This window comes from Grus americana, chromosome 1, assembly GCF_028858705.1.
Source record: "Grus americana isolate bGruAme1 chromosome 1, bGruAme1.mat, whole genome shotgun sequence".
NCBI lineage: Eukaryota > Metazoa > Chordata > Aves > Gruiformes > Gruidae > Grus > Grus americana.
Genome location: NC_072852.1, coordinates 101675025 through 101689026, shown reverse-complemented (window position 1 = coordinate 101689026; position 14002 = coordinate 101675025). Strand labels below are relative to the sequence as shown.

General features: G+C 38.5%; 1 protein-coding gene across 1 annotated transcript in view; it reads right to left on the bottom strand.

Annotated features, from left to right (window-relative positions):
* CRYBG3 (crystallin beta-gamma domain containing 3) overlaps positions 1-14002 on the bottom strand; it is a 97676-nt gene that overhangs the window by 27709 nt on the left and 55965 nt on the right. The window contains exons 10-15 of the mRNA XM_054818745.1: positions 10972-11108; positions 9528-9642; positions 8304-8339; positions 7107-7240; positions 5161-5287; positions 454-596 (exon numbers count right to left, since the gene is read on the bottom strand). Coding sequence (XP_054674720.1) covers positions 454-596; positions 5161-5287; positions 7107-7240; positions 8304-8339; positions 9528-9642; positions 10972-11108 — 692 coding nt within the window. The remainder of the gene's footprint in view (positions 1-453; positions 597-5160; positions 5288-7106; positions 7241-8303; positions 8340-9527; positions 9643-10971; positions 11109-14002) is intronic.

Below are 14002 nucleotides of genomic sequence, written 5' to 3'. Positions count from 1 at the left end.
CCCCTTGCTTTTAGTTTAGATAGTTCTCTAAAAAGTATTTTAATTTTCAGTGCCAACAGCCTGACTTCATTATAAAGCACAGCCCATCCTTTCTGTACAGGCTCCACCTATCCCAAAAGGCATACCAGTTCTTAACATACCTAAAATCCCTCTTCTGTATTACTGCCAAAGCTTCTGTATCATGAAACTACAGTCTGTGTGACCTTTGGAAGGACATCCCAAGGTTTCTCTAGTAACAAGAATGCCTAGATCCAAGTCAAGGTGTAGGCGTGAGATTTAGAGAATTTTTTTTTTTCTTTCTTCCATTTACCAAGAAAACTGAAAGAAACATTGTTCTTCCCCAAATGTTTACCACCTGTACCATGTGAAATATATTCTGTCAAAAGATGTACCTAAACCCAACTGTCCACAAAAATACTTAATACTTCTATCCATATATTTCAGTAGACTTACACTCCACTTCTCACAAGAATCGATCTCGTCTCTGGGCCAAATCCAGCCAACTCCAAATCAGGGATTTCTTCATTGATGATGTCTAATGCTTTCCCATCTTCATCATCAGACTGATAAAGTGCCACTGATGACTCTATGAAATCCTAAGAGACAGCACAGGAGTTAGAAGACAGGCCAGCACAGCTCAGTGACACTTCGCAGCATAAAACATTTTGAAAAAGAGTTGTAGCCTGAAAGATAGTGTTTTATAAAGCAGTGAATGGGCTTAGGTCCCTTGTGTGGACCTTTGCGGGATATTTTGGCATTGAAGTGCCCAGCTGGAAGCCTGGCAATCTGATGTGACCTTCAGTGGTTTCCACTGAAGAGAGGAAGAACCTGATGCCCCTGAGCACCACCCTTTCCTCTGGATGACTGAGAATGCAAGATGCCTGTGTGGGAAAGAGAACGGTTTGAGATTTAGCATTGATCTTCCGACAGCTTCACAAATGACTACTCCAAGCATTACCAGGACTACAGTCTTTTACTTCTCCTTCCTCATCCCTTTCCAGTGACAAGGCAAAAATCATGGAGAGGAAAAGACTGGGCAAGATCACCTTTCCAGCACAAGGGGTTTGTAGTTTTTGGATACATCCATTGTATGACTAATCACTACAGCTATAAAATAAATCCTGCATGGCACTGTCATGTTCTTTCTTATATAGCCGTGTGACATTGCTTTATGCTTTCAACTAGCATAGCTGTTTGACCAGATTACTTGCACAGCTTCAGATTATTTGAATTTGGGTTTCAAGTCTTCAACTTTTTAACCACTTAGCAATTTAAACACATAGTTCGGTCACTGCCTAGGGAAATGGAAAACAACAATCCATTCACTTTCTTCAACTTTTAACAAAAAGCATGAACTCAATTAAATTTCAGCGTTTCTGAAATGTTCGGTAATGTTACATAAAATAGTAAATAAGTAAGCCCTGCAAACAAGAGAAAAGGCTATCTAGCAAATACAGGAGCCAAAGCAGATTCACAAACATATGAGGACACCATCACAGGAATTATTGCACTAAATACTTGCTGCTGTAGCACTTACAAGCTACCAACTGGAGATCAGTCTGCTGAAGGCTACACTGAGAAAACAAAGACAATCAAAAACCACTTAGAAGTTAAGGCCAGGCCAAGCATACAGGCAGATTCATTTGGTCAGGTGAATCTGACCAAACAGGCTCTTTAGAGGACACCATGCCTTTATACAGGATTCAATCATAATGAATAATGAAACCAATTTTAGAATGAACAATTGATGTGGCTCAACCTCTCTGCATCATTTACAGGACACTAAAAGTGACAGAACAAATTCTGCAGTAAAATTAATTTTCCTACTAGGTTGACCACCTCCTCCTCTTTTTTTATTTTGCAACTAATTCAGGTATACCCTAGAAATTAAAGTGCCACATCTAGTAAAATCATCATGAACAACTGCAGTTTCAGACTACTTTTTAGGAAAAAAAACCAACCCCAAACTAGTGCAGTTTTAGCGCCAATGAAAACCAGCTACTCTCAGCAGTCCTAAAGCAAGGACTTCATAAGAGTTCCTGAAAAGCCATTTAGATCAAATCAGCACATAATTTCTTTGACTAAATTTAAAATACTGAAATATATGCACAATTGTAATTACATTTAAAACATGTTTCAAATTCAGCCGTCATTTTTTCCTCCCTAAATTTTCACTACAGCTTCTTTTAAAATAAGCAATTCGAGAAATACTTAAAAATGGCCTTTCAGGCCATGGCAAATCATTTTAGACTTGAAAACGTTAGTGGGAAAGCTCCAAAGGCAACATACTCTGCTCCACTGAAAGAGACTCAGAAACTTCACTCTTTCCCTGATTGTGACAGCCATGGGCAAACCCCAGCTTCACCGTTTCTCTCATCTGACACTGCAGAAAAGAAGCAAACACAACTGTCCCCCAAAACCAGCGCACAGTACAAACTGCTGTCTGCCCTCAGGAGCAAGCTCGGTATTTGACTCTAGTGCGTCCAGTATAGATGCTGATAACAGATCTGGCAGTACGCTGGAAAACAGAATCCTGCAAGACCTTTCCATCTCTTCTTTCAAAACACTCCCTGAATCCCCGCATTAGAGCTTGTGATCGTTCACAGCAGAAATATTTAGGACAGACAAAAACTGAAAGCTCTTGCAGTATGCCTACATGCGTGTACATCTTCACCAGTGGGTGGGGAGGGGTGACTTGCAACAATCCCTCTTTTGTGTGTGTTGTCTAACCTTTCTGATTTGTCAGGAAATTAAATTCATGCCTCAGCTCAACTGCAGACACTGGTATGTGTACAGAAACACGGGTTGGATTTTCCTAGTGCTAATAAGCTCTGGTGGAACCTGTCATGTTGAGCATTGTGGTGCAGAAACATCTGAATAGCTTTGCATAGCACTAAGCCACGTTGACAGTGCCGGTACTGATGCAGGCTAACGAGGCACGCTGTACCCAGCCTGGCTCTCTGCAGAGCCATTTACGTGTTTCTGCACCACGCTCCCTGCTTTGGGAGCACGGCACAAACACATTTGATCCGACTCTGCCTGGAGCTGACTCAGGTACGCAGAGCTCATTAGCTTCAGCTTCATGCTGTGTGAGCCAGGCTAAATTGTTTTGAGGTCTGGGCTGGTCTTACAGCCAACACAGTCAAGGTCACTGGTGTCATGCCTGAGAGAAAAACAAAACAAAACAAAAAACCCCAAGGTCTAGCTGGATTGGCCCCTACATGAGACTACATCAGCGAGTACGTATAAAGAGCAGAGTCAATGCCCAGCCCCACTCTGTACCGAAGCTGACCATGATAATGCAACTCGGCTACATTTCACAAAATCCTTAATCTTCTACCAAGACTCATGAATTCATCTGACTAAAAAAGTATTTCTAGGGAAGAGCAATAAAGATCTGATATCCAGGAACACTCCTGTGGAGTTCGAGACCATTGCAACCTTTACTGCACTTCTGACAGAATTTCTGAGATTACGGAGAAGAGCTAGCACATTCGCTGTGTGGTGAGGGGCCTTAAGCACATAGAACTAGTTTTGGATTTTTGCCCTGGTCCCCTTGAAAACAAGAGTTTGGTACTAAAATGTTTTGAAAATCCTGACCTTAAGTACAGCATACAAAGTCATGAAGGGAGCATATGGCAAGCCTGAACACTGACCTATGTACTGCACATCAGAGAGAGGCGGTCAATCTGTTGGTCGAGCTGAAGAACAAAATGCCAGTGCTGTTTGTCATTTTATTAGCAACTAACTCATTGCCTTTAGTTATGCTACAATTTGAGGAAAGGTATTACTTACACTTTTATTATTGATATGTACATATATTGATATAATTTATATGCCAATTTGAATGATATATGTTGATATATGAGTGAAAATGAATGATACATGTTTTTAAAATGTTAAGGACTTGAGCATCCCGACTGTTCTAAGCGTGAGTCAAATTAAATACATGCACATACGTGGGAGGTGATGCCTGCTAGGCACGTGCACAATTTTAAGCTTGCAATTATGTCCTTTGCCAAGGTGGAAGATTTAAAGAGATAAATTTAAGTTACTCAAGTATCCTACGTATAGCCTGAAAAGAAAGAAAAACCTAACATTAGCCAGTAATTGAATAGGATTCTGCACATTCAAAACAAGGAGTTGTAAGAAAATTCCTGTTTTTCTCAGAAACTTGAGAATAAATTCTTTAGAGAAAGACATTTGTCTTCTGTTTATTCGCCTATCTTTATTTTAAGTTATATGATAGATTCTGATTATAAATATAGCTTTTCCTAGGTGTCTTTCATCAAAATAAAAACTGGAAATTGTGAATTTAAGTGCATTTTTGGGTTAACTTTTTTTTTTTTTAAAATAATGACTGTTGAGAGAAAGAGTTTGCTCTAAATGCCTGTCTTCAAGCCTCACAAAATTCCTGGCTCAGGAATATCACATCTCCTCCGATGACGAGATGAATAATCTAAGTAATCTCAGAATGAACAATCTAATTCTTGAAAGAAGCCTCTCTTTGCAGCTGTATTTAAAGCTCACAGAGTTCCTATTATAATAAAAAAAATCCTCAAAATCCCAAACAAATAAAAAACCCCCAAACCAAAGGAAATTATAAAGACGTTCTAATCCCACTTTGCTTCCAATACTGGACTCTGATACTGGTTTTATTATTATTTCATCTTTGCCCCCACTAAACACATTTTAGTAGCAGGGATTTTTTCACCATGATTATTTTTGCTGCCAAAATTTTCTGGCACAAAAATCACAGAGACAGAGGGTAATGCTGTTTTAAGGCTTGCAACAGCTGCTGTATTGAAAAGCTATTTTTATTTTAATACAGAACTACACTGTACACGTACGCACGTTAAACTTTTAAGAAAATTCTGTTCAGTACAGAAGTGAGATGCTTGTAAAATCTGGCAGGTAGACAAGGAATTCTGCATGATACATTCTTTGTATGAACTTTACAAAGGCTATTTAGAACCTGCTTCTGCTTTACAATGTATACAGTGTAGTCTAAATTTCAGCAAGTAGGAAAAGAATGAGAGCGAACTTGGGCAAAAGATGGAACGACTAAAACCAAGACAGCTGTACCATATATGAAGAATAACCTTCTTCTTTATGTATAGAACTGTGCGTAACTTGTGTGAAATTTATAAAAGTACTTACAGCCTGAAGGAACCGGAAAGACAGGAGGACACTGTCAGTTCCCCCCCATGAGCATCTGTCTTCATAATCTCCCTCCTCCAGCAAGTACTGTTGGCCTTTGTAGCGTTCCTTACCATAGGCAACCCATCTACAGCAACCACACAACAAAAGAAAGAGAAATAACTAAAACCAGAACAACCGCACATGTGATTTTCCATAACAAACAAAAGGGGAAGAGAACATCCTAAGAACACTAAGATGAGCATCACAGGCTCAGCTAACAAACAAAGCAATGCTTGTTTGAAATCACAACAGGCACCCATGAAGCCTTCTTTGTGGATCAAAATCCCACCATCTGATTCTTTGTCCGACAACAGTTTATTTGTGTAATGCTTCTCCATGTACCTCCTCTCAGTCAGCCACATTCCCAATACCAGTATTCGGTACCACAGAGGCCAGTACACATATCTAGTGGCCGAAACACTATAAGCCACCGATTGTCAATGAGAAAGACCAAGCAGTAGATCTCTTCAGTCTATTAATAAATAATGAGATTCTACCCTCACTGGAGCTGGTGACAAAATTAATGGATTTCAGCAGAACAAAATGTCACACACTTGTGTTGTTTCCTGCTTTTATCTAAAAATATACATATGAATAGACAAACAAATTGAATATATGCAATATATTGTATATGGAATATATTTTAGCACTAAGAAAACTTTTTAAAGTATTTTGAACAAATGGCTGAGGCTCGATTAAAAGAAGGCATTGCCACATCAACTTTGAAAGCTCTAATGGATCTTAATTTGAAAAAGTGCTTTCCCCTCCTTTCTTTCTTTCTTGTAAGCATTTCTTTCATTAAAGTTCCCCAGTAAGTATGAGAACTGCTGTACAAATTCTGTTGGCACTGAAATTTGGCAGGCAGGGATAGCTTTACTTTTAGTACTATTTGGTTTACATTAATTCAGCTGTTTAAGTAACTGCACTATGAAAAATAAAAGCCACCACAACAGATGGAAGGATGACTTTTAATATTTTGAGGCTTCCCAGATAGCTAAGATGTAATGTATTTATGAACAGATTCCTTGAGTATTCACAATTAAGTTTATTTTTAATTTAGTGCTTGTAAGATTCTGACAACAACCTGAAAGAATGTATGACATTGAATCTTTATATTCAAGTATTAACATTGAAATCCCCTAAGAAAAAAAAGTTTCTGAAAACTATTTTATTGCTAAGCTCTTTGGCAGAAGCAAGCATCCTGCATGCTTTCAAACAGTCCTATCCTTCTGGGTCTTGGGAGAGGTTGAAAGAACAGCGCATGGGGTTGGTAGCTCTCTAGAATAGCCAGAGCTGAGCCTACCTTGCGAGCAGTCCACCTAAGGACTGCGTCACACAGCCCTGTGTGTGTGTGTGTGTGTGTAACAGAGAGAGGGGCAGGGCAACACAGGATCAATCCAAGGCCTCAACGAAGGAAAACAAGGGTGGATTCTTAATTCCAGATAACATGCAACAGGTGCCAAAGGAAAACCATTAAGACAATAAAACAGTTTATCGATTTCAGAGGCATTAAAATGCCAAACTGAAGACTGACCACACCTACCTAAGGTCATTTCAGTAAATTAACTCGAGACAATCAGAAGTATAAAGCAATATAAATTAAAGCTCTGTGCGAATGCTGTCATTAAGGAACAAAGTGGCCTAGTTTACTGGCATCCAAATGGTAAACACTGACTTCACACTTCTCACACACTTAGTTTTACCTTCCTATAGTCCCTTAGATAGATAAGCCATATGAGGAGGTTGTTTTATCCAAGGCTGATAATTGACAAGGGAAATACATATTGCTTTATTTTCAAACTATTTTATCAATGAGAGATTCTAAACACCCCTTAGCACTTCTTAGCATTTAGTTATGATTTCCTATTTTAAAGTAAATAAATACAGAAGTGAGATATACTTACACTCCACCAATTACACGTATTGATCCAACTTCCTGAAACTCCTCTTCACTACCAAACAGAGCTGGGACAGAACTGATGTTTTCTGAAAACTCTTTGGACCACCCTCCAAAGTGAGTTTTCTCATATATTATTATCTAGAAAACATGATGTTGAACAATGCCTTGAGTATGCCCCGAATAGTAATTTGAATTTGAGTGTGTGCACTGCTACAGTATGTGGAAGACATCTTTCCCCCCACCCCCCTCTAACAAGCCACTACTATAAAGAAAATTCAGGGTTGCATTCTTCAGCCCTTCTGACTCTTGAGTGCCCTACAAGCAGAGGAGAGCCTATTTGGATTTAGATCGGCTTGTCAGGCTATTTGCAGACATTTCCACAGGATACTTGTTCACACAATTCCATATACATAAATGCACTCTGCAGCTATATGACAATGATTTATCCTACAATCCCATGCCCGGGCAGTGTATATTAGCCCGCAGTGAATCCTACCTGGTCACAGCTAGACACACTGAGCTTGACCCCTCAAAAGTAGACAAGAGGTCTTTCTCTGTACTTTGCTGAAGTTATTTCAGTTACTGCAGTTAACACACCCTCTGGGTTCCTCATCTGCCAAACCACACAGATCACCTATTAATAGTATTAACATTTGTTGCAATATTTATTAGAAAAACTCCTCAGTTTTGCATGTATTTGTATAATTAAAAGTTACCTAAAGCATTAGCATTCTTGTGGAGAACTAGAAAAAGGAAGGAAAAGGAGCAGTAACTCTGGATTAGCTTTCTGCTCCTCAAATCACAGCAGGGTCATGGTCTCACTCATGACTCTTGTACTGGGATCCAGTACAGGAAAAAAGGGTCCTATTCCTGCCCTGCCCCCACCCCCCCTTTTTTTTTTAAACTTGGTATGTTAAATGGGAAAATCTCTCCTGATCCCTTTCCGTTACAGTGACTGATGCCTCAGTCAGGAAAAGTCATTTTATGTTGTGAAAGCTTTACAATCCTTCTACAGCAAATTCACATTCTCCTAATACATAAAAAACAAACTACTACTACTTTTACATCTCATGAAATACTTTTAAGAAAGCAGACAGTAGCAAACATTAAATATTTAATCAAACATCACATACCCAACAAAAAGAAAACAGCCTAATTAAAACTTTTATATTTAATTTCATATTTTATTCTCAGTGCTTACCTTGACATTCATTGGCATTTGTACCTTTAGTCCACCCTAAAAAAAGATGGGGGGGAGGGGTAAGAAAGGTTTCTATACAAAACTTAAAGTTACGTTTTGACACTTATTTTACAGTAATATCAGAGCATGAGCTCTTTGTAATTATATTCACCATTTTCAGTGTTGGCCAAAACAAAAACTAGTTTAAATACTCTGGTAATCCATAAAGGCCAGGGACACTATAAACCTGACCTACAAACAAAATCAGTGCATTGCAAGCCTGTAGGGGTGCAATTTTAAAATAGTCCTTTGTTGTCTGTTAGCACTCTAAAGCAAATACTTACTTTGTGTTTTTTTAACTAATTTACATTGACCAATTTTAAAAATATAACTTTTAAAGCTATGTTGTATATATTTTAAGTTTCTTAAGTACAAATGATGAAACACTAAGAAACTATAGAAGAGACAGAAAATATAGGCTGACATATTCATATCTATGGTCAAAGAGCAAATACAACAAATACATTTTCTCTGGAAATGTTAGCAAATGATGTTCTGTGGGAGAATAAGACACCTACCTCCCAGGAGCGACTAAAGACAGCTGTTTGATCTTATTCCTTTGTGGCTTTTAAACTCTCTTTCTGTAGACTTGCTACGTATACAGTGGAATTATGTGTTATACTCTTCCACATCTCTTTCATATTTAGATCTACATGCCATCAAAACAAAAATTAGCTGCACCTCCCAAGATTTTTGTGCAATGTGTATGGTCACAGAAATACTACTGGGTATTTTTCAATAATAAACTCCTCACCTGGTCCTTCCATCCCCAGCAGACTCTAGCTGTACCAGCGAAAAGAAAATCAACAACTTCTGAAGAGCTTTTTTAGTTAATGTATTGGTGTTGGCTGCAATACAATTACGAGTCTTTCAGTTCTGTCTTATTTGATCTCCCCTCGACAACAGCAGTTCCCCAGGAAGATGTCCTAGTCAATCAATCAGGCGCTCCCTCTGACTATGTGTTCTTACTTGGGCAGATGCAGGAGCCCAGCAAGCCCTGGAAGAGCGAATGCCGTGCCATTACAACACTGCAAATGCACCGTGGTGAGAGAGGAGTGTTACAAGTACAAGGATTAACCCTGAAAGGATGTTAGAACCTAAGTTATATTTAGATCAAAACCTTTGGAGGAGAAATGGTAGGAAAAGGCAGGCACACAACCTATTAGGGAATTGTGAAGTCCTCACCATTTTTAAGGGACGCAGAGATTTCACATCTGCTGAAGGAATTTCAGATGGTAAATCGCATTCTTCCAAAACCTTCATCTCTCCCTTGTAATTAAAGTCTGAATAAGCAAGCCATCTATAACAGTAAGGATACAGGACTTATTAATCTCATTGGATACACTACAAATACAATGACCTTATTAAAATTATTTTTCTTTTTGTACTCAGAGCTAGACAATGTGTTTCAGATACTGCCAGCACATCAAAACCATGTTCTATTTAAATACACTGGCAACATCAACACTAAGCAGATCTCAGATACTTTTTCTCAATCCAAGCTAAACATGAATGAAAGAGCAGAAAATTACCAATTTGTTCATTAAGAACCCTGTTTGTTACACTATGAGTATACAAAACCAATGCCAGTATTGAGGATGACACTTACATCAAATTTTACCTAGGATTGCCACTTCAGGAATTAAAAGGCTTCTAATATCAATCTCAGGGTTTTTTCAGTGGAAATTATTAAAATACAATAATTTACAACGCTCCTTTGGAAAGCAGGCTATCATAATTTTAACACGAAGATTAAAAATACTGAGACTCCTTCAGACTGTTTTAAATCAGAAAGCTGAACGTAGAAGTTGGACACAAGGTTCACAGACCAAATAAGGAATGGAGGAAGAGGCATTGAGCCATATGGAAAATTACTTTCTTAAAACTACACACACAGACTACAAGCAGTTAAAAGTTAGACTAAGTTCTGCGTAAACTAAGACAAAACTTTGGTTTTAATTCCTTCACCACCTCAAGATTCATGCGCATATTGTGAGATCGTAGGAAGGAAGGATTGGCTCACATGGAAAGGCAAACTCAAGACTGTTTAACAGAATAGCTAATGTCATTCTGCAATGATTTATGAGAAGAGGCACAGAATTCCTAAACTTCAGGAACTGTGAAGTGTTGGCCATTGACCCAGGAAACTATTCTGCTCAATACAGCAAATCCTGGGCTACCGAGGGGCCTGTGTCATATTTTATCACCTCTCCAGAAAGCCAGAATATGGCTGTAGCTTGAGGAATGCTTGGATGATGTAATATTCATTTTCTGGTACTCTGCCACAGTGTTATAACAGGGTGGGTGAATAGGGAGACAGTATCTATTCTCCAATGAACTAAAAGCTAATTATAGCTGAGCTGCTGCTTCTATTTATAAAGCTACGCAAAGATGGAATTATAGGAGACTGCTGCCAGCAACTAGAGGAAAAATGCCTTCAAAAATTTGGTTCCACTGCTAGGAGCCCACATAGCACAATGCTGAAGTGTAGAGCTGGGAATATCCAGTGTATGCTAATTGATTTGTAGCAAAAACTTGAAATATTGTTCCTATTGCTGACTGATTTTCATCCCATGATGTTACCCCTCTACCTGCTGGCAAAATGCTATTAAAAAGGTTCAGTACTCACACTCCTGATTTGACACTTATATACGGGTTTTTCTCAACATCCAGTTCTTCTAAATTGGCAACTGCACTCTGTATGCAGATAGGAAGTCCCTCTGTGCTGGCTCCCAGACAGAACTCTACCTCTGGAACGCCACAGTCCTGTGGAAACAAATGAAAGTGTAAGGCTCATCTGTGCTTGCAGAGTCCGCCCCATCGCGGCAGGGGAAGGACAGGCAACATTTCCTTCTTCTTCCCTCTCTCCTCACCCTTCTAACCTAACTCCACACTTCATACGATGCAAGTTTTTAATGAACGCTGGGATTTTTAGAAAAGCTAAGGGCAGTAAATTTCCAGCTCCCACTAACTTTCAAAGAAAAACTATGCATTTATGCCTATTGGGCTACCTTCAAAATGCTGTTTAAATGCTCTCCAAGTAAAGGACCTTACAGTATTTACTGACAGACAAACCATGCATATAATACTGTGGATTTTTTTTTTTTTTTTTAAAGACAGTGATTCTGTAACACACATATAGATACATATGATGCATGCATAACTAAAACTTTCTAGAAATGTCTAGTACTTCATTACTGCTTCCTCCATTCAGTGATAAGGTTCTGTAATGCATCCGACTATGGTTTCGAGCCATATGAGTTCAATTTTCTGCCATGTTAAAAAAATCTACAGCATTTTAGACAAAGAAAGAAAAAGAACAGTACTGGAAAATATCTGTTTTGTTAAGTAGACACTTTAGTAATTTTTCTGTTACTACAGAGCAACAACCTCTGTTACCTTACTGAAGGTTTTCTGAGAGATACCATGCTGAAAAAACAATGTGTTGAACGCATGATCTTCTCTAGAATTTGCAGGGATTTTATTGCCTTAATTTCATAATATTTATATAAAATGCATTGCCAATTCTTTCTTTCTCAGCATTGAAACACGTTATGAATCAATGAGGATGTTCTATAAGGCCCTGCCTCAGCAGTGTGTTACAGAACAGTCTTCCTGCTACAGCGAAAGGCGGCTCACGTGCTTACGGAGTTTGCTCAGCTGTAGCTCTGAGAACTGAAGGTTTCCAGCTATCTTCACTGCACCCTCCCCCTTATCCTCCTGACCCACGGGCCCATTTGCATTAGGCCAAAGGGCTTGGACAGCATAGAGAGACCCCGAAAGTCCTAAACGAGGCTGGATGAAGATGCCCCTTGTGTGCGAGCTAGAGAAGAGGGATGAGAAGCTGTCCCTGAGGGTGCCCTCGGAGAAGCACTTGGTTACTGGATTTGTTGAGGACGCAGGCAGGGTCCCATCGTTACCAAGATCTCATGCTGCCTGTGGCTTCTACCAGGCCCGAAAGGCAAAACACAAGAGCTTGCAGAGAAACTCAGCATTGGAGCACAAAAGCTCTTGAAGTTACGGCACCTCATCTCATGACAATACCTGCTCGTTCTCCCTTTTTACATAGGTTTTGAGTGGAGCTTTCAAATGATGGAGTAACATCCCACCTAGAAACACACCTCTTCTCGGTTAACAAACTTCTTTCGGTACTTATGTAACTATCAGCAATAAATGTGGCGGTTATAATAGACGGACTTCAGGATATTATTTCACTTTCCTCATGAGACCTGAAGTAACAGTGTACTGTTTTGGCAACTCTCCCTCGTGTACAGTCGTGTTTCCTCTGTATTGTACCTTGCAAACAATGCACATTATTTGTTTTCAAAACAAAAACTGCAATACCAGAATTTTTATTTTCAGAAGAGCAAAACCAGAAAAACTAGGAAAAAAGACTTCTAGTACAATGCTACTTTATGGCCAAGTGCTAAGGAACACCATTCCTCAATTCTAAGTGTATTGCTAGACAAGTTTAAAAAAAACAAACCACAACCTCCTCAGAATTTTCACATGTAAATGTATTTTATTAAATGACAGGTAAGAAATATTTGAAATTTGGGGTCCTTTTTCTAATAATACCTGACACATAAGAAAGATCTGTGACTCCAACAATAAAGCTTGATACAGAAAATTAGAAGTTGCACCTTTAAGAATTCCACAAGTAACGATGCTAGACTCTTAAAGGTTTCAGATAAATTCTGAAACAAAGTACCTACAAAACTAGACAAGTGGCAAAATAAAGTATCTTTGCCTGTGGGCTCAGACAGAATATGAGTCAGAGTACATTTAATTTTAATTAGTAGGAGGTGGGGTTTTTTCATTTGAAGATTGGAAAAAGCCAGTCTGTATTCTCTTTTCAAGTTTGCTTTCCTGACTCTGAAGGTCACGAGGCAGGCTCCACCTCAACAGATGAAGAATGTAGCAGTTCTCCAAAGGGCAGGAAAAGCACAAGCATTCACAATAAAAATCTCTCCTATTTATCATCATCTCTTTCCAGACAGATTTTGACAGTAATAAAAAAAACTCTACTCATTGTGATGGTATTGTGGTCTGCACTAGATCAAGTCCACAAAGTCCCTTCATAAAATGTCACATAGTAAACTGAGGTCTTTGTCAAAAGCAATTCAAATATCTATTTTTAAATATAATAACATGTTTGAGCAAAAATATACATTGTATTTTTAAGGACTTTTTTAAAAACCACAAATATATTTTGACTTAAATATTGAGTTCAATTTACATATATTAATTCACAGACTGCAGAATATGATAAAATTTAGTATTACTCTACAAGGTGAACACGACGTATTTGCAGATGTACACACAAGTACTATTCCATTAATTTATATAATTTAAGCATGTAAACTTTAGCTTGGTAAATATTTGCCCTAGCATGTTCATATTTGCCTGAGCATATTTAATAGGCATCATTACTTTCAGAGGCTTCTTTAACATCCCTAATAAAGCCACCATCTTTAGAAACAAAATGAAAACCACACAAATATGATAGCATTCAGGTTGAGAACTAGATCCTTCAGTCCAAAGCCCTTTCATTTGCGAGGCGTCAAGATTTTCAAAGAAGATACCCACATGCAAAACTATTATCATGCAAAACTATTACCACAGTGTTTCAGGCCAGATCCAAAACTGGAAAGTTTCTT